This window comes from Bos grunniens, chromosome X (genome assembly GCF_055505025.1).
Source record: "Bos grunniens cultivar Pamir isolate PY7600 chromosome X, Bosgru_T2T1.0, whole genome shotgun sequence".
Lineage (NCBI taxonomy): Eukaryota > Metazoa > Chordata > Mammalia > Artiodactyla > Bovidae > Bos > Bos grunniens.
This window is the reverse complement of record NC_141194.1, coordinates 35,103,232-35,128,375: the sequence shown is the minus strand read 5'-3', so window position 1 is coordinate 35,128,375 and position 25,144 is coordinate 35,103,232. Positions and strand designations below refer to the sequence as shown.

Here is a 25,144-nt window from a genome sequence, read left to right as displayed (position 1 = left end):
AAATAACTTGCTGAGATTTTGACTGGGAATGCATTGAATCTCTAGATCAAGTTGGGAAGGACAGCCAACATGACAATATTGAGTCTTCCCATGCATTAACACAGAATGATTGCTCCATTTAATTCTCCTTTGATATCTTTCACCAGAGTTTTACAGTTCTCATATAGATCTGTAACTATATTGTTTGATTTATACCTAAGTACTTCATTTTTGTTGGGTGCTAATATAAATGCTATTTTGTATTTAACTTTAAATTTCATTTTTCACTACTTGTTTTCCCAGGTGGCTCAGTGGTAAAGAATCCGCCTGCCAAAAAGGAGACCCAAGAGACGTCAGTTTGATTCCTGGGTCAGGAAGATCCCTTGGAGGAGGAAATGACAACCTACTTGAGTACTCTTGCCTGAAAAATCAAATGAACAGAGGACTCTGGTGGGCTACAGTCCATGGGGTTGCAAAGAGTTGGGCATGACTGAGTGGGCATGCATACAGAAAAGCAACTGACTTTTGTTTAGTAACCTGTATCCTGAAACCTTACTATAATAGCTTACTAGTTCCATGAGGCTTTTTTTTTTTAATTGACTCAGATTTTCTACAGACAATCATGTCATCTGTGAACTAAAAGGCAGTTTAATTCTTCCTTCCCAATCTGTATACTTTTCAACTCCTTTTTCTGTCTTATTACATTACCTAGGTCTTCTTATACAATGTTGAGAAAGAGGGGTGAGAGGGGATAGCCTAGCCTGGTTTCTGACCTTAACGAGAAAGCTTCAAGCTACACTTAAAATGGATAACCAACAAGGACCTACTGTATAGTACAGGGAACTCTATTCAATATTCTGTAACAACCTAATTGGGAAAACAATTTGAAAACGAATAGATACATGTCTATGTATAACTGAATCACTTTGCTTCACATATGCAACTAAGACACCATTGTTAATCAACTATACTTCAATATTAAAAAAAAAGAATGTTATTTGTGAGGTTTTTATGTAGATATTTTTTATCAACTGGAGAAACTTCCTTTCCATCACTCATTTACTGTTTTTTTTTTTTTAATGAGTAATGGATTTTGTAAAATGCTTTTTTTCCTGCGTCTATTGATATGAACATATGGTATTTTTATCTTAAGGTTATTAATGTGATGTGTGCATGCATGCTTAGTCATTTCAGTTGTATTCAGTTCTTTGTGACTCCATGGACTGTAGCCCGCCAGGCTCCTCTGTCCATGGAATTTTCCAGGCAGGAAAATTGAAGTGGGTTGAAATGCTCTCCTCTAGGGGATATCCCTGACACAAAGACCAAACCTGCGTGTCTTGTGTCTCCAGCATTGCAGGTGGATTCTTTACCACTGAGGAATGGGGGAAACCCATTAATGTCATGGATTACATTGAGTTTTTTTTTCTAATAACTTAGTTGTATGTTTTTTTTTTATAAAGAAAACCATTCAGTTCAGTCGCTCAGTAGTGTCCAACTCTTTGTGACCCCACGAACCACAGCAAACCAGGCCTCCCTATCCATCATGAAAACCTGGAGTTCACCCAAACCCATGTCCATTGAGTCAGTGATGCCATCCAATCACCTCATCCTCTGTCATCCCCTTCTCCTCCTGCCCTCAATCTTTCCCAGCATCAGGGACTTTTCCAATAAGTCAGTTCTTCACATCAGGTGGCCAAAGTATTGGAGTTTCAGCTTTAGCATCAGTCCTTCCAATGAATACTCAGGACTGATTTCCCTTAGGATGGACTGGTTGGATCTCCTTGCAGTCCAAGGGAGTCTCAAGAGTCTTCTCTAACACCACAGTTCAAAAGCATCAATTCTTCGGCACTCAGCTTTGTTTATAGTCCAACTCTCACATCCATACATGACCACTGGAAAAACCATAGCCTTGACTAGATGGACCTTTGTTGGCAAAGTAATGTCTCTCCTTTTCAGTATGCCATCTAGGTTGGTCATAACTTTCCTTCCAAGGAGTAAGCATCTTTTAATTTCATGGTTGCAGTCAGCATCTGCAGTGATTTTGGAGCCCAGAAAACTAAAGTCAGCCACTGTTTCCCCATCAATCTGCCATGAAGTGATGGGACCAGATGCCATGATTTTAGTTTTCTGTATGTTGTGCTTTAAGCCAACTTTTTCACTCTCCTCGTAAACCTTCATCAAGAGGCTCTTTAGTTCTTCTTCACTTTCTGCCATAAGGGTGGTATCATCTGCATATCTGAGGTTATTGATATTTCTCCGGCAATCCTGATTCCAGCTTGTGCTTCTTCCAGCCCAGTGTTTCTCATGATGTACTCTGCATAGAAGTTAAATAAGCAGGGTGACAATATACAGCCTTGACGTACTCCTTTTCCTATTTGGAACCAGTCTGTTGTTCCATGTCCAGTTCTAACTGTTGCTTCCTGACCTGCATACAAATTTCTCAAGAGGCAGGTCAGGTGGTCTGGTATTCCTATCCCTTTCAGAATTTTCCACAGTTTATTGTGATCCACACAGTCAAAGGTTTTGGCATAGTCAATAAAGCAGAAATAGATGTTTTTCTGGAACTCTCTTGCATTTTTGATGATCCAGGGGATGTTGGCAATTTGATCTCTGGTTCCTCTGCCTTTTCTAAAACCAGCTTGAACATCTGGAAGTTCATGGTTCACATATTGCTGAAGCCTGGCTTGGAGAATTTTGAGCATTACTTTACTAGCGTGTGAGATGAGTGCAATTGTGTGGTAGTTTGAGCATTCTTTGCCATTGCCTTTCTTTGGGATTGGAATGAAAATGAACCTTTTCCAGTCCTGTGGCCACTGCCGAGTTTTCCAAATTTGCTGGCATATTGAGTGCAGCACTTTCACAGCATCATCTTTTAGGATTTGAAATAGCTCAACTGGAATTCCATCACCTCCACTAGCTTTGTTCGTAGTGATGCTTTCTAAGGCCCACTTCACTTCACATTCCAGGATGTCTGGCTCTAGGTGAGTGATCACACCATTGTGATTATCTGGGTCATGAAGATCTTTTTTGAACAGTTCTTCTGTGTATTCTTGCCACCGCTTCTTAATATCTTCTGCTTCTGTTAGGTCCATTCCATTTCTGTCCTTTATCGAGCCCATCTTTGCATGAAATGTTCCCTTGGTATCTCTAATTTTCTTGAAGACATCTCTAGTCTTTCCCATTCTGTTGTTTTCCTCTATTTCTTTGCATTGATCACTGAGGAAGGCTTTCTTATCTCTTCTTGCTATTCTTTGGAACTCTGCATTCAAATGGGTATATCTTTCCTTTTCTCCCTTGCTTTTCGCTTCTCTTCTTTTCACAGCTATTTGTAAGGCCTCCTCAGACAGCCATTTTCCTTTTTTGCATTTCTTTTCCATGGGGATGGTCTTGATCCCTGTCTCCCATACAATGTCACGAACCTCCATCCATAGTTCATCAGGTACTCTGTCTATCAGATCTAGTCTATTGAATCTATTTCTCACTTCCACTGTATAATCATAAGGGATTTGACTTAGGTCATACCTGAATGGTCTAGTGGTTTTCCTTACTTTCCAAATTTGCTGGCATATTGAGTGCAGCACTTTCACAGCATCGTCTTTCAGGATTTGAAATAGCTCAACTGGAATTTCATCACCTCCACTAGCTTTGTTCACAGTGATGCTTCCTAAGGCCCATTTGACTTTACATTCCAGGATGTCTGGCTCTATCTGAATGATCACGCCATTGTAGTTATCTTTGTTGTGAAGATCTTTTTTGTACAGTTCTTCTGTGTATTCTTGCTACCTCTTAATATCTTCTGCTTCTGTTAGGTCCCTACCATTTCTGTCCTTTATTGACCCCATCTTTGCATGAAATGTTCCCTTGGTATCCTTCATTTTCTTGAAGAGATCTCTAGTCTTTCCTATTCCATTGTTTTCCTCTATTTCTTTGCATTGATCTCTGAGGAAGGCTTTCTTATCTTTCCTTGCTATTCTTTTGAAGTCTGCATTCAAATGGGTGTGTCCTTCCTTTTCTCCTTTGCTTTTCCCTTCCCTTCTTTTCACAGCTATTTGTAAGGCCTCCTCAGACAGCCATTTTGCTTTTTTGCATTTCTTTTTCTTGGGGATGGTCTTGATTCCTGTCTCCGGTATAATGTCACGAACCTCCATCCATAGTTCTTCAGGCACTCTGTCTATCAGATCTAGTCCCTTAAATCTATTTCTCACTTACACTGCATAGTCATAAGGGATTTGACTTCATAGGATTTGACTTCATAGAACTGTTCTTTACCACTGATCAACTGGGGAAATCCATTAATGTCATGGATTACAGTGAGTTTTTTTCTAATAACTTAGTTGTACGTTCGTTATAAAGAAAACTGTAAGAACAGAAAAAATCACCCCTCAAAATTACCTATACTATATCTACTCAGTAACCATTACTGTTCATGTTTTGTCTACATATATTTTTTCCTATATATATTTTGACATAACCCAAAAGTAGGGCCACACAACCATAGGTTTTGTAATCTGCACTTTTTCTTATTTAACAAGCTATCATGAATTTTCATAGAGGTATAACATTCCTTAACATAGTCAAAGAATAACCTAATTAGCCAATCCCCTATTACTGGACATTTAGTCTACTCCCAGTATTTCACAATCATTGGTAATGCTCTGATGAATATCTTTATATATTCCTTTGTTTCCTCTCTTAGAATAAATTCCTAGGGAATATTCTTAATAGAGAAAACCAATATGTGGGGGCTGTATCTATAATATTTATAATTTCCTTGGTTTAAGTTACAGTTTGCTAATTTAAAATATACCTTCTACTTGACTAGTGCTTTCCATGGTGCTTTCCACTTTGCCAAGTACATAAAGAAGCTATCAATTGTCCTTTTTTACTGATAAGAAAACTGGTTATTTGAGTTTTGAATGTGAACCACAGTTGCATAGGTGAGATACCCGTATACCTCTACATCACCCCTCCCCACTGGTAATCACTAGCTCATTCTCTATATATGTGGGTCTGTTTCTATTTTTTTAATATATATTTATTTATTTTTATATTCCATATGCAAGTGATATCAGAGCATTTGTCTTATCTGCAAGGACCTTTTAATAACAAAATAATTTTAATCCCTCTCTACCACTGCTTGTGTCATTATTGTCATTAATTTCACTTATATATAAGTATACATAAGCATATAAATACACTTCTGCTATTATACTGTATAGACTTAAATGTTAGGTTAAGAATATGAAAACTAAAAACTCTTATTTTACCTTTATTTTGCTTCCAGTGCTCTTTTCTTTATAGATCCAAGTTTTTCAGCTATATCATATTTCTTCCCACTAAAGAACTTTTTAACACCTGTGGCTGATTCATGTCAATGTGGGGCAAAAACCACAATATTGCAAAGTAATTAGCCTCTAATTAAAATAAATTTATTAATTTAAAAAAATTTCTTTCAAGACTGGTCTTTTGGCAACAGATCCCCTCAAGTTTTTTTTGTTTGTAAAAGGCTTTAATTCTCCTTTACTTTTGAATGATAATTTCTCAAGGTACAGAATTCTAGGTTGGTATTTTTCTGTCTCTCAACACTTTATATAATCTCTCCATTCTCTTTTTGTTGGCATAGTTTCTCAGGAGAAGTCACATGTTACTTTTATCTTTGCTCCTTAGTATATTAAGGTGTCTTTTCCTCTGAATTACTTTAACTTTTATAAAATTAATTTTTATGGAGTATAGTTACTTTACAGTGTTGTGTTAGCTTCTGCTATTCAGCAAAGTAAATGAGTTATATACATATATCCCCTCTTTTTTAGATTCCCTTCCCATCTAGGCTACAACAGAGAACTGAGTAGAGTTCCCTGTACTACACAGCAGGTTCTCTAGTTGTCTATTTTAGTCTGTATATGCCAATTACAGTCTCCCAATTCATCTTAGCCCCTTTTCCCACCTTAGTAACTGTAAGTTTGTTTTCTACATCTGTGACTCTATTTATTTCTGCTTTGCAAGTAAGGTCATGTGTACCATTTTTCTAGATTCTACATATAGATTAAATTATACAATGTGTCTTTCTCTTTCTGACTCACTTCACTCTGTATGAAGATCTCTAGGTCCATCCATGTCACTACAAATGGCATTCTTTTGCTCCTTTTATGGCTGAGTAATATTCCATTGTGTGTGTATATATATACACACATCTTTTATAGCACATCTTTTATATCCATTCCCCTGATGATGAACATTTAGGTTGCTTCCATGTCCTGGCTATTGTAAACAGTGCTGCAAGGAACATTGAGGTGCATGCATCCTGAGGATGTTCTCAATCTTTGATTTTTTTGCAGTTTGAAAGTAATATTCCTAAATGTTGTTTTTTTGCCATTCATCCTGTGTGGTGTTCTCTGAGCTTTTTGGATTATGGCTTGGTGTCTGACATTAATTTGGAGGAAATTCTCAGTCATTATGTTTCAAATATTTCTTGTCACTTTTTCTTCTCCCTCTGATATTTCAAGTATGCACATATTAATATTTTGTAGTTGTCCCACAGTATTCAGTCTGTTCTTTTTTCTCTTTTTTTTCAGTCTTTTTTTTTTAATATTTGCTTTCCTTTGGAGATATCTATTGAGATATCCTCAAGCTCAGAGATTCTTTCCCCAGCCACATCCAGTCCACTAATAATCCTACTCATGAGATTCTTCATTTTTGTTCCACTGTTTTTGCTCCACAGCATTCCTTCTGGATCTTTCTTAGAATTTTAATCTCTTTGCTTATATTGCCCATCTGTTCCTGCATGGTGTCTACTTTATCCATTAGAGTTCTAAGCATATTAATCAGTTATTTTACATTCTCAATATGATAATTCCAATATCTATGCCATAACTGCATCTGGTTTTCAACTCTTGTTCTGTCTCTGAAAACTGTGTTTTTCACATTTTAGTATGTCTTATACATTTTTCCTTGATTCTTAGATATGATGTACTGGGTAAAAGGAACTGCTCTGAACAGACCTTTAGTAATAAAGTAGTAGGTTGTGGGGGGCAGAAACATTCTATAATCCTATGATTAGATCTCAGTCTTTTGGTGAGTCCATGTCTCTAGAATATGAACTTTACATGTCTTTCTCAATCTGCACACCACCACTACCAATTTGGGACTAAATGGTTAGAGTGGGCTGAGTTGAGTATTAATATTTCTTTTCTCACACAGAGAAGGTTAGAGGAGACTGGAGTTGGATATTTCCCTTCCCTGAGATCAGGGAGTTTCTGATAAAACCCCAGCAAGATCTGGTCAACGAGTTTCTGCAGAGGGCATACCTTGTTAAGCAGAACAGAATGCTTTGGAATATTTCAAAATTCCTTTTCCTCACCCTTGCCAGAACCATGAGGGTATTTTTCTCTCATAATCACTTAAGAGAATCAAGTCAAGCTCCTAGAGGTAAAATTCACAGAAGTATGAAAGGGGCCCCATGGAGTATGACTGGGGCCCCATAGAGACTGTTGCTCTCAGACTTGCCCATGCTGAACTTCCAGAAATTCCTCAGTTACAGTACAGGCTTCCTTATCCAGGCATTGATTCCCAAAGGAACTTCTACGTTGGAGTTTCTGTTCCATTCAGTAAGTTGTGATTCTCTGTATTTGCCCATGAGTCTCTCCATTTTCAGAGGCATGAGTTTGCCCTGTGACCTCACTTTTCTTGTAGATCTAAGAAGATCTGTTGATTTTTCAGTTTGCTTAGCTTTTTAACTTGCTGTAAGGATGGAGCAGTGACTTCTAAGCTTCTTACACACTGAACCAGAAACCAGAGCTGAAAAATCTATACTTTTTGAAACTTACCTTGAGGATGCTTATAATCCTTAATGCAAACTAAAGAATCTTACATGTTTATGGCAATATAACTCCCTGGAAAGAAACCAATTTCTGATGCAAAAGCTCATATATCTTACAAGCAATTTTTTTTTTACCAGTAGAATTAATAGATACCTTGGCAGGAAGTTAGGATATGTAGAATAAGAGAAAGGCACAGATAATTTCCATCACTGTGTTACCCCTAACTCTTGTCATGAGTAATCTTAGGAAAAGACAATGTTACGGCCCATATACAAGAAATGGCTAAGATATTCTGCCTATTTTCAAATTGACAATTGGGGATTAACAGTGAAAGTAATAGACTGGTTGTATCTTTTAAAACAAATCACTCTTTTGCCATATTATGACACAATTTAGTGATCTCTATTTCACTTATCAATTAGAAAAACTGATATAAGATAATTTTATCTATTTTATCAATTAGATAAAGAATTGATGCTTTTGAACTGTGGTGTCAGAGAAGGCTCTTGAGAGTCCCTTGGAATGCAAGCATATCAAGCCAGTCCATCCTAAAGGAAACCAGTCCTGAATATTCTTTGGAAGGACTGATGCTGAAGCTGAAACTTCAATACTTTGGCTACCTGATGCAAAGAGCTAACTCATTAGAAAAGGCCCTGATGCTGGGAAAGATTGAAGGCAGGAAGAGAAGGGGACTACAGAGGACGAGATGGTTGGATGGCATCACTGACTTAACTAACATGAGTTTGAGCAAGCTCCAGGAGATGGTGAAGGACAGGGAGGCCTGGCATGCTGCAGTCCATGGGGTTGCAACATGTTGGACACGATTGAGTGACTGAACAACAAATTTTGCTTATACAAAGCTACATTCTACCCAATACAGATTATTACAGAAACATTTTCTGGAGAAACGTCCTCAAGATTAAGGTCTCACATACTAATATTTTGGTTCCCCCCCTAAATTAAAACATTCACTGGCATCCAGTTTGTCACGAAAAGATATAACAGTTGGTGCTGAAGCCAACACTGTGAGACTCCCTAAGAAACATAAGAGAACAGGCAAGACTCAATCGACATTTAAGGAACTCCTCAACATGAGGGAGACAGATATGAAGGAAAAATATTTCAGCAAAAATTGAGACAATGTACTCAACTGAAGAAAAGCTCAAATAATTTATACTATAACTACAGACATAAAGTGTTGCTTTCATTTTAAAAAACTCCATAAGTAAAGAAACAATAAGAAAAAATGTTTGAAAATCCTGTTAGTTTACAATCACCAAGATAATTTTTTAAGAGATAAAATAGTTAGTTCAGAAAAAAAATTCTGGGAAATAAAATAAAAAGATGAGGAAAAGGACACTAAGGGAGAATATATAAAATAATTAAAACATACAATACAATCAAAGAGGTACAAAATCTAACCAATAGGAGTCAGAAAAAGAAATATGGAAAATAATGGCAAAGTGCTTTTTCAGGAAGCAATTTAGGAAAACATTATAAAACTCAAGAACATTAACTTCCAGAGTGAAAAAACCCACAAGAACTTAGGACAATGGTAAAGTTTCTATCAGATGATCAGATTTCAACTTAACATAGGCAGTAAGATCTCTACTATGCTATAAATAAACTAATAGAAGCTAAATATGGAACAAAAGAAGAGTGAGACACCAAATTACTAATAATGGTGTATTATAAATAGTCACATTCCAGATGATGTTTTCTGTGTTTCTACATTTTCCAATTTTCCTTAATGATGATACATTAATTTTTAATTATAAAATAAGTGAATTATATTTTCTTTTTCATTAAAGTAATTTGCCTAATCTAAAAAGATATCTTAAAACAAGGCATAAATTTTTAATGTCATGGAACTTTTCTACCAGTTGTGCAATTACTGATTCTGTATTTTAAATGGGAGTGAAATAAATCCCTATAGTGTATATGCTACTTTAATGAGGCTTCTCTAACTCGGTGCCAAGTACAATTATTAACTGATCACTATTTTATTATTAAAGACAACTAATGTCAGAACAATAAAAACAAAATACAGTATAATATAAACTAGACTTAAATTTTCAAGAAAAATACTTAAGCACATAATACAATGCAAGCCTAAGCCAGTCAAAAGTATAGTCTGCAGAGGGCATCAGTTTTATATTTGAATACTTGAAGAAAATGAATAAATAAATATTCAATAAATAATTCAAAATTTTAAAATAATTATCCTTCTTTACTTGTACTTAGTTCTTTGGTAACTCATCCCTTTTGAGGGAAAGCATTCCCTTAAAAATTTTTTTCATCACTTTATTTTATAACAAATGTATTTTATTTTAACAATTTCTATTTTGAAATAATCATTTAAATTGCCCACACAAAAAACAAAGTACTAACCTGACCTCTGTTTTTAATTACATCCTATTTTTTAAGCAAAGGTAAATCATGTGACAGTATATCCATGCTATTTATCAAAATTCAGTCTCACAGACTCACAAACATACACAAGAACCATATAATAAATTTACTTTCTAGCATTTCTATTTTTAAAAAATGAATATCATGCTGTAATTTTTTAAATTTCTAGCTATATAAGAATAAATAGTTGATACGCATATCAGTTGAATGTTTCATATTACATACCAGTAGCTTGAATATGACATGGTCGAATAACTGGTGGTTTATTTGGAATCACATGAGAGTCTGACAAACGACATTGAGAGTCAAGTTCTGAAGCTGCAAAGACATTAACTCGAACTTGAATTCTAAAGTTGTACGTTGCCACCTGTTAGACAAAATATACATTATAACTGGCTATTTTTGGTATAAAAATTGTGATATTTTAGAATTTAAAAACAGGGTACATTATTATGTTGTTTCAGGTGCAGTACATAGTGATTTGATATTTGCATATATTATGAGATGATCACCATAAGTCTAGTAATCAACTGTCACCATACAAAGTTATTACAATGTCATTGACCATTTTCCTTATGTAGAATATTACATTATTGTGGTTTATTTATAATTGGAGGTGTGTATCTCTTTATTTCCTTCACCTATTTCATTTTATACTATTTTTTATTGTACATATTTAAAGTTTACAACTTGATAATTTGATATACATAGTGAAATAACACAATCAGGCTATTCATATATCCATCACGTCATGTAGTTACTGTGTGTATGTATGTGTCTATGTATGTATGAGAGAGAGAGAAAGAACACTTAGGATCCACACTCTAAGCAAATTTCAAGTATAAAGTACAATACTGTTACCAGAACTAACATATTATCCAGCAATATCACTTTTGAGTATTTAGCCAAAGGAACTGCAATCAGGATCTCAAGAGTATTACCTGCACTCCTATCTTCACTGCCACATTATTCACAATAGTCACGATGTGGAAATAGCCCACATATTCATGAAAGGATGAATGGATAAAAAAGTAAAGGTGATACACACATACAATGGAATGTTTCTCAACTTTAAAAGCAGCAGGAAATTCTGCCATTCGCAACAACATGGATGGGGCTGAAGGACATTATACTAAATGAAACAAACCATACACAGAAACACAAATAATGTATGATGTCATTTACACGTGGAATCTAAAACAGTCAAACTCAGAAGCAGAGAGTACAGGGTGGTTGCCAAGGGTTGGGGGAAGGAAGATATGGGGAGATGTTGGTCAAAGGGTACAAAGTTTCAGTTATGCCAGATGAATAAGTTCAGGAGATCTAATGAGATATTATGGATTTTGCAAAACAGCAGTTTCAAAAAAGACAGTTTCAAAAAAAGTTGCCTTGTAACATTGAAAGCACATTTTTTTTTCAACATAAGACTTGGCTTATTTTTAATGAGTCCAAATAGAATTCTTAAAAATAAAAAAATAAGTGACATTAGAAATAATTCCTATTAATTCAAAATGGACCAAAGACCTAAATATAAAGCCTAAAACTATAAACTCTGCGGAAGAAAATGTAGGAGAAAAATATTTCTTAAGTGCAATATCAAAATAATCATCTATAAAAAATAATTAAAGTGTACTTAATCAAATTTTAAACAGTTCTGTTAAGGATAATGTTAAAAAACAAAATTACTAGTCAAAAAACATTATTCCTGAAAAAATTCAATTTGCATCCTAAATATATAAATAACGCACAAAGATTAAGAGAAAAACTTAATGAAAAACTATGTAAAAGATTTGAAAAGAGAGTTAAGAAAAGAAAATGTACATATGACATGTTACCGTATAAAAATATGTTTAACATCATCAGATATGAGAAAAATGCAACTTAAAATCACAGAAGATTAACACTTTACACCTATCAAAATGCTTAAATAAAAATGATAACTACCAAGTGCTGATAAAGATGCAGGCACCTAATACATTTATGAATTGCTGACAGGAATGTAAAATTTTCTCATCATTTGTGGAACGTTTTCCAGATTCTTAGAAAATTAAATACATACTTAACATAAGGCTCAGAGATGCCCAACCCTAAATGCTTACCAAACAAAAACAAAAATTTTTTCCTACAAAAGACTGCATGGAAATGTTTTAGTAGCCTTATTTATAATTGTGAAAGCCTGAAACCAAGGCAAATCCCTTCCAAATACTGAATAGGCAACATATTTTGGTAAATGCATATAATAAAATACATTTCAACAATAAACTGGAATGAACTACTGTTAAACAGAAAAATATGGATGGATTTCAAATGTATTATTCTAAGTGAGAGAAGCCAGAATGATAAGGCAACATACTTTATAATTTCATTCATACAAGTGAAAAGACAAAATTACACAAACAAAATGAGATCAGTGTTTGCCCGAACCTGAAAGTGGAGGAGAGGGTGACTACAAATAAACACAAGAAAAATTTAGGAAATTTTGGAAAGGTGATTTTCCATGAAATATCCAGAAGAGATAAATCCATAGAGATTGGACGCAGATTGGTGACTGTGAGTGGCTGGTGGGAAGAGAGATGGGGAAAGGGTAAAGGGTTTTAATTTGGAGTGATAGAAATGCTTTGAAATGAGATAAAGGGCGTGGTTATACCATATTGTAAAGGCACTCCATTAATTCCAAATGGTTAATTCTATGTTACAGAAATTGCCACTCAACAAATTATTATTTTTAAAAATATATGAAGGACAAATCAACCAGTGGTTTTCAGGAATTCCCCAGATAGTCATAATCTGATAATCTCAAGAACCTAGAGAAGTAAAAAAATAAGTTTTTAATATAAGAACTAAATATTAATAATATAAAGGGTATACTTACAGCTTGCCATGCATATTACCCAACTAGGCAAACTCTTGGGCTTTCATTTTGTTTTTATTTAACACTAGCTGGCTGCTATGGTCTGAAAATGTCTCCCCCAAATTCATATGTTGAAATCCTAAGCCCCAAAAATGATAAAATGAGGAGGTGGCGCTTTGGGATGTGCTTAAGCCATGAGGCCTCATGACTGGGGATTGGAGTCGTGTAACTGGAATTGGTGCCTTATAAAAGACACTCCAGAGAGATTCTTAGCCTCTTCCACCCTGTGAGGGCACATCAAGAAGTTTGCAACTCAGAAGAGAGCCCTCACCCTAATAGGCTGGTGCCATAATCTTAAGAAATCCAGCCTCCCAAACTGTAAGAAATAAATTTTTGTCACTTATAAATCACGCACTCTGTGGTACTGCATTACAGCAGTCTGAACAGACTAAGACACTGACCACCTCATTACCAATACCATCTCACATCAGTCTTTTGTAAATAATCTGTTCTTATAACATAATTATAAAAGCATAAAAATACTGTAAAATATAGTATTTTCATGGATGTTTCATTTATTTTGAGCAAGCAACTCATCTGTAGTGATACCAGCACACAGATGTCAAGGGTTAAACTGAATAAAGATAGAGTTCACGTACAAATACTACCCTTCCATATTCCAGCTCTTAAAACTTCGTTTGATCTTATTTCTCCTGGAATTTCTCATTATTAATTATCAACAACCAGTTATATTTTGTCTCATTTATATTTTACCGCTTCTGGGTTTTTTTTCCTTCATTTTTTGCTTATCGTATTAACAGATATCAATACTTATGCTCACACATATTTTAATAGTATTTATATTACTTTTAGGTACTATCATGGGGAAGGAAATGGTAACTCACTCCACTGTTCTTGTCTGGAGAATTCCATGGACAGAGGAGTCTGGTGGGCTACAGTCCATGGGGTAGCAGAGTCAGACACAGCTGAGCAACTAACACTAGGTACTATCTTATTCTTTTTTTTTTTATTAACATAATATGAACTCATTTTAAAGTCAAGTAATATCTAAAAGTATGTTTCCAAAACCATCATCGTCATCTGATTATGGTTGATGGACATGGGTTCCCAATAGAAGAGCTGAGGGGAATAAAGAAAATCAATGGAAACATGAAGACAAGGAACTGAGAGGCCAGGGTTCTGGATGGACCTCCATATGGACACTGAAATCACTCAGAAAATGAGAAGAGTAGGGAGCAGAATGTGCAATGCACCTAGCTGGTAGCAATGTCCAGAGAGTGGTAAACTCACATAATGCAAAGTTCAAAGAGGCAGCCATTTGTAACAAAGACCATCTAGAAAAATCAACCCAGGGAGCAAGGCTTCCAGAAAGCTTCACCTCTAGAGCTACATCCTGATCCACAGAAAAGGCTATATAAGAAGTAAAGCCCTAGAGATAGCCATGGTCATAGCAAGAAGAAATAGTGAAGGGAAAGGAATCCCCCAAAACATCAAGGGCTTATGTAAATGTAGATATCCTAGAGGGCAGAGGGGAAGAGAAAAAAAACAGGCGGGAAAGAGCACAGAGCTAGCAGGAATGGCAGTGTATACTCAGAGGGTTCCATTTTCGGGGATGATCAAAGCAAAGAGTGATCACGATGGATTAAATCCCAACAGTTGCTGGATAGTGAGTCTTAACTGTCACTGGATCTGTGTTGTGTCCCAAAATCAGGGATGGTAAGAGTGGAAGACTGCATTGATGGGAGAGGTTTAACACAGAACATGACTGTAGGCTTCATTCAAGATGTTTGATACGATCACTGATGACGATGTTCTTAGTGATTATCAAGATAATTCAATGTACTGATCTTAGCCCTTAACTTTCTCTTTTATTTTAAGCATGAGGCCTTTCTCCCTTCCTGTAACATGTTTTCTAAAATACTGTGTGATGAATTTACAGAGCTAAGAACCAATCCCCACCTTCTTTAATTGTCAACTGTGTGTACGCGGGAAGTCATACTGGTCTTGCCCTCTCTTAACTCAAATCTTTACAAAGAATTTACCCCCCAAAATGTGTTTTTACCCAAGTAGCCCTGTAATTACAAGATTGAGAGGTCCATGATTTTTTCACTCATGTAAGTTTTATCACGTCAACAGAACTATGAGTCTACAACACTTTTTACACTAAAACTCAATGATACATGAAGAGAACCAAGAAGCTGAGTCCTAATCTTTGTGAGCCCACTAAGGTAACTAATGAAGAGGGAAAACTGAAAGTTTTGTGATGTGTGCCATTCTATATACTTTCCTCATGGGAAATAGATGGGGAAACAGTGGAAACAGTGCCAGACTTTATTTTTCTGGGCTCCAAAATCCCTGCAGATGCTGACTGCAGCCATGAAATTAAAAGACGCTTACTCCTTGGAAAGAAAGTTATGACCAACCTAGATAGCATATTCAAAAGCAGAGACATTACTTTGCCAACAAAGGTCCGTGTAGTCAAGGCTATGGTTTTTCCAGTGGTCATGTATGGATGTGAGAGTTGGACTGTGAAGAAGGCTGAGCACCGAAGAACTGATACTTTTGAACTGTGGTGCTGGAGAAGACTCTTGAGAGTCCCTTGGACTGCAAGGAGATCCAACCAGTCCATTCTAAAGGAGATCAGCCCTGGGATTTGTTTGGAAGGAATGATGCTAAAGCTGAAACTCCAGTACTTTGGCTACCTCATGCGAAGAGTTAACTCATTGGAAAAGACTCTGATGCTGGGAGGGATTGGGGGCAGGAGGAGAAGGGGACGACAGAGGATGAGATGGCTGCATGGTATCACTGACTCGATGGACGTGAGTCTGAGTGAACTCCGGGAGTTGGTGTTGGACAGGGAGGCCTGGTGTGCTGCGATTCATGGGGTCTCAGAGAGTCGGACATGACTGAGCGACTGAACTGAACTGAACTGAGAAGCTGTCATTCAAACAGACATACTTCCAAGAGAAGAATGATATTCTGATATAGAAAAGATTTCAGTTCTTGTTCAGTACTGGTAGAAAAAATTTTTATGAATAGAAAAGGGGCAGGTGTCATTCGAAAGTCTTCTCTTTTAATACTTGAAGGATTTTTCTTACCTTCCTGTAAAAATGGCTGTAAATCCAGAGTAACTACTACAAAATGTTTACCCAAAGGTTGCATACCCTTGAAAGGCAGAAGAAGGATGGTGGATTAAAAAAAAAAAAGTTGGTAGAAATAGTGAACAATGTTCGCTCATTTTCAAGAGCTTTAGGGAAAATATAAAGTAGGAAAATATAGAGCAGGAACAGGAAGGATAAAAAAGAAGGAAAGATCTATTCTAACACAGTCAAATACAACTTTCTGTGATTATGGAAATGTTCTATACTATCCAACAGTCACATATGGATACTGAGAACTTGAAATGTGGCTATGTTAACTGAGAAAATAATTAATCTTAATTAACTTCAGCTTCATGTAAATATATATGACTAGTGATTACCATGTAAGGAAGCACAACTCTGTACAATGGCCCAGAAGACATATAAGTGGCCCATAGGAAAGGAAGGGCTTGAGTGACTTAGTGTAAACAAACAAGTCCGGTCAAGGATGCCAAATAAAATAGAAATTGTCCATCAGCAGTTCTGATTGTATCCAAACCTGGTGCAATGTAGGAAAGGAAGGGTTACAACTAGAAATAAATCAAGTCCTTTACTGCTGATTTCACATTTTCCTGCTGCATAGGTCAACCAAGAAAGCACCACTGGCTATTTATATCTACACACACACACACACATGAAGACAGATAACTTATAAGTAGCTATAAATATAGTGAAGGACATCTGAAATACTGGAAACCACATAATCAATCTGCCTCACTGGCACAAATTTAGTGAGTAAAATCTCACAGGGTGTGCTGTCTCTGCAGCATTTTTATGTTCTTATTGGACTGAATTACACTGTGATGCACTAGGTAAATCTCCTTTAAACTACCTAGTAAACATAGAACAATTAAAAATGTTAAGCAATGTGTGGCACTCCAGAAAACTATAAATATGTATAATTTAATTTCATACTGAATTTAGGAATCCTTGAAGAGTCATGGTCCAAACATTAAGAAATAGATGTCTGAGTTTTTAATTGTTGAAAGCGTTAAATAGTAAATTGGGCTAAAAAAATGACAAATTGAATATTTTATTGTTGCTCTACAGTCACTAAGTCGTGTCTGACTCTTTTGTGACCCCCATGGATTGTAGTCCACCAGGCTCCTCTGTTCATGGGATTTCCCAGGCAAGAATACTGGAGTGGGCTGCCATTTCCTTCTCCAGGGGATCTTGTTGACCCACGTCAACATTGAATCTGCATTGGCAAGCAGATTCTTTACCAATGAGCCACTTGACAAGCATATGCATCTTCCCAAAAAATCATGTAACAGATTTAAATCCGATTATGTATTTTTTCTAATCTTTAGTAACCATTAAGCTACATGCTTTTGTGGATGAAGGATGTCATTAAAAGCATAGTACATATACTCACTGTATAAAAATATAAAATCACAACACTGACTTATTAAGAAAGATGTAACTCGATCTCAGTATACTTAAAAACCTATAAATTACTGTCAAACTTACATTTCTTTTCTTTACTGAACAATGTGTGTATGTGTGTGTGTATGTCTGCATACATTGGTACACATGAAAGATACAGATGCAGGAACTGGGTAAGAGAATGATATAATTGAATGCTTTAAAATAATAACTTGTCACAAAAGGATTATTTTCTTTTAATTTTGAACTTTTGTTTTTATCAAAATTATAAGGGTACATACTTGCAAAAATAAAACAAAAATAATCATACAAAGCTTATTTTGAAAATCAGAAGTCCCTTCTCTCCACCATTGTATACTCACACCACACACACACACACACAGATGTAATCATTTTCAACTCTTAGAGTTATTTCTTTTGGATTTACCTCAACACAGCTAAATAACCTACATAGAGTGTCATAAAACAATAAATAAAGCTTCAGTAAATTTACATCTAATTAAATAATACAAAGGATATTCTCTAATCACATGGAATTATATTAAAAATCAATAGCACAATGAAGTTTGGTAAATGCGCAAATATGTAGAAATTTAATAACATCCTAAATAACCACAGGTTTAAGAAGAAATTATATGAGAAAATGCAAACCTGATGAATGGAAAACACAAAATACCAAATCTTTTAAGATACAAGTAAAGCAATGCTTAGAGAGAAATCTAAAGCCTATAAAACCTATATAAAAATTTAAAATCTCAAATCAATACCCTGACTTTCTACCTTGAAAAACAAGAATAAGACTGTCATACTGAGTAAAGCAAGTCAGAGAAAAACAAATATCATATGATATTGCTTATATGTAGAATCTAAAAAAGGCAACAGATAAACTTATGTATAAAAACAGAAATAGAGTTATAAACATAGAAAATATACTTGTGGTTACCAGAGGGTAAGGGATTAATTGGAAGATTGGAATTAACACACACATTACTATACATAAAATACATAACTAACAGATCGCTAGCAAGCACAGGGAACTCTACTCAATACTCTGTAATAGCCTATATGGGAAAAGAATCTGAAAAAGAGAGGATACATGTATATGTATAACAGATTCACTTTGCTGTATAATTAATAACATTGTAAATCAACTACACTACAATAAAAATTAAAAAAAAAAAAACGAGAAAAAAGAAAAGTAAACTAAACTCAAAGCAGAAGGAAGTAAATAATAAAAGCTAAAGTGAAAATAAAATAAACAATAAAAAAGTATAGAAAAGTGACCAAAAGCTGAATCTTAAAAATATAGACAAAATGGACAAACCTTTACATAGGCTAAGACAAAAGGTGAGATAATTTATTAAAATCAGAAATGAAATAGGGGAAATTACTATTTGCCTTACTTAAATAAAAATACCAAGAGAACACTATGAATAATTGCATGCTGCCAAATTAGGTGACTTAGGCAAAATTTCTGGAAGAAATAGAAAATTTGATCACCTTCATCCTTGAAATGGGGTGAAGATGGTCAAAAGGTACAAACTTTCAGTTACAAGATAAATGAGTCCTGGGGATACAGCATATAGCACATGACTATAGTTAATGATACTGTATTGTATACTTGAAAGTGGCTAAGAGAGAACATCTTAAAAGTTCTCATCACTAAAGATCTAAATGTAAGACCAGAAACTATAAAACTCCTAGAGGAAAACAGAGGCAAAACACTCTCTGACATAAATCACAGCAGGATCTTCTATGACCCACCTCCCAGAGTAAAGGAAATAAAAGCAAAAATAAACAAATGGGACCTAATTAAACTTAAAAGCTTTTGCACAACAAAGGAAACCATAAGCAAGGTGAAAAGGCAGCCTTCAGAATGGGAGGAAATAATAGCAAACAAAGCAACTGACTAAGAATTAATCTCAAAAATGTACTAGCAATTCCTGCAGCTCAATTCCAGAAAAATAAGTGACCCAATCAAAAACTGGGCCAAAGAACTACACAGACAGTTCTCCAAAGAAGACATACAGATGGCTAACAAACACATGAAAAGATGCTCAACATCACTCATTACCAGAGAAATGCAAATCAAAACCACAATGAGGTACCATCTCACACTGGTCAGAATGGCTGCTATCAAAAAGTCTACAAACAATAAATGTTGGAGAGGATGTGGAGAAAAGGGAACCCTCCTTACACTGTTGGTGGGAATGCAAACTAGTACAGCCACTATGGAGAACAGTGTGGAGATTCCTTAAAAAACTGGAAATAGAACTGCCATACGACCCAGCAATCCCACTGCTGGGCATACACACTGAGGAAACCAGAAGTGAAACAGACACGTGTACCCCAATGTTCATCGCAGCACTGTTTATAATAGCCAGGACATGGAAGCAACCTAGATGTCCATCGGCAGACAAATGGATAAGAAAGCTGTGGTTCATATATACACAATGGAATATTACTCAGCTTTTAAAAAGAATGCATTTGAATCAGTTCTAATGAAGTGCACGAAACTGAAGCCTATTATACAGAGTGAAGTCAGAAAGAAAAACATCAATACAGTATATTAACACATATATATGGAATTTAGAAAGATGGTAATGATGATCCTATATGTGAGACAGCAAAAGAGACACAGATGTAAAGAACAGACTTTTGGACTCTGTGGGAGAAGGCAAGGGTGGGATGATTTGAGAGAATAGCACTGAAACATGTATATTACCATATGTGAAACAGATCACCAGTCCAGGTTCAATGCATGAGACAGGGCACTCAGGGCCAGTGCACTAGGACGACCCTGAGGGATGGGATGAGGAGGGAGGTAGGAGGGGGATTCAGGATGGGGGTCATATGTACATCCATGGCAGATTCATGTCAATGTATGGCAAAAACCACTACAATATTGTAAAGTAATTAGTCTCCAATTAAAATAAATAAATTAATGTTTTAAAAAGTTCTCATCACAAGGCAAGAAATTATAACTTTCTTTATAATTATAAAATTATAACTTGTGGTGATGGATGTTAGCTAAACTTATTGTGGTAATCATTCCATGATACATACATATATCAAAATACCATGTCATACCCTGAAAACTAATGCATGTTTTATGTTAATTATATCTCAATAAATAAACATGGAAACTCACTCAGAAGAAGAAAAGAGAAAACTATTAAAATAAAGATGAAGCTGGGGGCAGGGGAAAGTAGGGAAGAACTACTGGCCTTAGTTTATCAAGGGAAGTCAGAGTATTTTCAGCAGAACAGAAAGTTCTCAAAAGATAAAATATAAATACTAAAGGAACATCCGTTCATACCAGAATGAGTGATAGTAAATTAAACCAACATTCAATGGACCCCATCCTAAGCAGGGCATTAGACAGAGGAAAATCATGTAAAACCTATCTAAAATCTAAGAAGCAATACCGACAAAGAAAGAATTGAAAAATGAGAAAGAAGAGGAACTCTCTTTTTGTTGTGGATGCTATAAATTTTTACTAAGAGAAATATATGCAAAAGTTAAAAACAAAACATTACCTATGATTTGATCTGACACAGAAATGATATTCATATTTATGGCCTGGGATGGCAAATACACTGTATTGACTAATAAAATAACATGTTCAATGACATAGATTTGGTTTTCTGAGTTGTCTTGTTCAGATTTGTATCTTTTTAATTCACAATAGTATTTCCCAATATTCTACAAAATCCTGACAATTTGTCATTACTTTTCTTTCTTTCCACTGTATTATAGGTTTTATAAATTTCTACAAATACTCTTGTATATTCAATTAAAGGCTTAAGCATCGGATAATTATCCGCCAACAACCAGAAGAAACAAAGTGAAGTTGCTCAGTTGTGTCCGACTCTTTGCGACCCCATGGACTGTAGCCAACCAGACTCCTCAGTCCATGGAAATTTTCCAGGCAAGAGTACTGGAGTGGGTTGCCATTTCCTTCTCCAGGGGATCTTCCCGACCCAGGGATCAAACCCGGGTCTCCTAATTGCAGGCAGACACTTTACTGTCTGAGCCACCAGGGTAGCTGAACAAACAAATTATGGCTACAAATTTCTCCCTATGAATATGCAAAATGGAACAGAAAAGAGATTATATAAAAATGATCACTGACATTTTGATGAAGGCAACTTTATGAAATTGAAGATTCTGAATGCTAATGACTAGGAGGAAAGTAATAAGTCTCAAAAAAGTATATGAAATTTTTTTGTCTATAGGCAGAAATATATAGTATTCTTCATCATATTTGGATTCCTAACACGGTATCATGACAGGCCAGGAGGCTGAGAATATAACATTTACATCTAAGCTCTATACCTCACCAACACCTAGTCTTGACAAGTCCCTTAGACTCACTGTGCATCAGCTTCTACAACTGGAAAAAGGAGAAAAATCTAAGGTCTCAATGCTTGTCTTATTGGATTCAAATGGAAATTGATATCAGATAGGAGGGTACTTTGGAGAAGGCAATGGCAACCCACTCCAGTACTCTTGCCTGGAAAATCCCATGAGCAGAGGAGCCTATAGGCTGCAGTCCACGGGGTTGCGAAGAGTCGGCCACGACTGAGCTACTTTACTTTCACTTTTCACTTTCCTGCATTGGAGAAGGAAATGGTAACCCACTCCAGTGTTCTTGCCTGGAGAATCCCAGGGACGGGTGGAGCCTGGTGGGCTGCGATCTATGGGGTCACCCAGAGTCAGACACGACTGAAGTGATTTAGCAGTAGAAGCAGGAGGGTACTTTATAAATTCTAAGTACTATGTAATTATCAATTAAAGGACCATTATAATTTAAAAAAAATAAAACCTTAATATAGCTAATAGATTGAATTATTTAGTAAACATATGACAAAACAGTTTTTCCAGGAGTCAGGCATGGATGTGAGAGTTGGACCATAAAGAAAGCTGAGAGCCAAAAGAATTGATGCTTTTGAACTGTGGTGTTAGAGAAGACTCAAGAGTCCCTTGGACTGCAAGGAGATCCAACCAGTCCATCCTAAAGGAAAACAATCCTGAACATTCACTGGAAGGACTGCTGAAGCTGAGGCTCCAATATTTTGGCCACCTGATGTGAAGAACTGACTCATTGGAAAAGACCCTGATGCTAGGAAAGATTGAAGGCAGGAGGAGAAGGGGACAACAGAGATGAGATGGTTGGATGGCATCACCAACTCAATGGACATGAGTTTGAGTAAGCTCCAGGAGTTGGTAATGGACAGGGAAGCCTGACACACTGCAGTCCATGGGGTTGCAAAGAGTCAGACATGACTGAGCTACTGAACAGAACTGAACTGATGACAGATAAAGCCCAATATCAGATGACTTCAATGATGAAATACATCACTAAAGAAGAATACAATCCTTCAGCCTTTGACTGTGGATCACAATAAAATGTGGAAAATTCTGAAGGAGATGGGAATAACAGACCACCTGACCTGCCTCTTGAGAAACCTGTAGGCAGGTCAGGAAGCAACAGTTAGAACTGGACATGGAACAACAGACTGGTTCCAAATAGGAAAAGGAGTATGTCAAGGCTGTATATTGTCACCCTGCTTATTTAGCTTATATGCACAGTACATCATGAGAAACACTGGGCTGGAAGAAGCACAAGCTGGAATCAAGATTGCCAGGAGAAATATAAATAACCTCAGATACGCAGATGATACCACCCTTATGGCAGAAAATGAAGAAGAACTAAAGAGCCTCTTGATGAAAGTGAAAGAACAGAGTGAAAAAGTTGGCTTAAAGTTCAACATTCAGAAAACTAAGATCATGGCATCCGGTCACATCACTTCATGGCAAGAAACAGTGGAAACAGTGGCTGACTTTTATTTTTTGGGGCTCCAAAATCACTGCAGGTGGTGATTGCAGCCATGAAATTAAAAGACGCTTACTCTTTGGAAGGAAAGTTATGACCAACCTAGATAGCATATTAAAAAGCAGAGGCATTACTTTGTCAACAAAGGTTCGTCTAGTAAAGGCTATGGTTTTTCCAGTGTTCATGTATGGATGTGAGAGTTGGACTATAAATAAAGCTGAGCACCAAAGAATTGATGCTTTTGAACTGTGGTGTTGGAGAAGACTCTTGAGAGTCCCCTGGACTGCAAGGAGATCCAACCAGTCCATCCTAAAGGAGATCAGTCCTGGGTGTTCATTGGAAGGACTGATGTTGAAGCTGAAACTCCAATACTTTGGCCACCTGATGCAAAGAGTTGACTCATTGGAAAAGACCCTGATGCTGGAAAATATTGAGGGCAGGAGAAAGGGACGACAGAGGATGAGATGGTTGGATGGCATCACTGACTCAATGGACACGGGTTTGGGTAGACTCTGGCAGTTGGTGATGGACAGGGAGGCCTAGCATGCTGCGGTTCATGGGGTCGCAAAGAGTCGGACACAACTGAGCGACTGAACTGAACTGAACAATCCTTCATAACTGTTTCAAAAATAGAACAGAAGAAAACTTTCTCAACTCATTCTAAGAAGTCACTATTACCCTGATATTAAAACCAGACAAAGACAACTGAAGGAAAGAAAACTATAGACCGATATTCCTTATGAATAGGGATGCAAAATTTGTCAAGATAATACTAGGAAGCTATCCAGGAATATATAAAAAGGATTATACTCCATAACATACAAAAATCAATCAATATAATGTTACCATTATTAATAGTAGCAAGCAGGTCAAATTGTTAGCCAATAAATCATTACTACTGTATGGTGTCTTATGCAAGAAGAATCAAAGAATATTAAATGTAATTTAAAAATTCACCTTTCATCTATGGGGCTGGCAGAATACTATATACACTGATGATGTATATACTACACTACATATACACTGTATATATATACTATACACCAATTATATATATAATTGATGCATCCTAGTTGCACAATGAAAGAAGAAAGTAAGCAATATTTTCTGTTACTAGTGGTTAATACTATTGGTATAACCTTTTGAAAGAGCAATTTGACAACATATATCAACAGTCTAAAATATGTACATAGTGTTTGACCCAGTTATTTTACTTCTAGGAAAATATAATGAAAGCATATAATATGAAAACAGTTAACTACAAGGAGATTTCTTATAGACTCATTTATAAAGTCAAAAAATGGAAAAATCTTAAGTATAATAATTAGTTTGCAAAAAAATCTTAGTTTAATAATGCTAACATAGTATAGCCATAAAATATCATCCTTAAAAATTAAATTGCACTTAGAATATTTGATAATACAAAAAGCAACTCATAACATTTAAATTAATACATTCACTAAAAACAGTGCAGGTTAAAAATGTTCATTAAGTATTATTTCATTATAATTACAGAGATAGAAGAAACAAAGATACTCCAAACTACAAGCAGCAGTTATTGTTATTTATCAGGATTTATTTATTGTTTATGTTTTCTTTCTGCCTTCTAAAATTCCCATTTAATTTTAACAAAAGACTTAAATAATCAGGAGAACATTATTGATATCCAAGATTGAAATATAAGTTGATGCTGAAAAAA

At 35.8% G+C, this 25,144-nt stretch overlaps 1 protein-coding gene across 2 annotated transcripts in view; it reads right to left on the bottom strand.

Moving 5' to 3' along the window:
* CFAP47 (cilia and flagella associated protein 47) overlaps positions 1-25,144 on the bottom strand; it is a 507,751-nt gene that overhangs the window by 395,331 nt on the left and 87,276 nt on the right. For both annotated transcript variants that reach the window (XM_086387631.1, XM_086387632.1), the window contains exon 22: positions 10,434-10,575. In XM_086387631.1, coding sequence (XP_086243757.1) covers positions 10,434-10,575 — 142 coding nt within the window. The remainder of the gene's footprint in view (positions 1-10,433; positions 10,576-25,144) is intronic.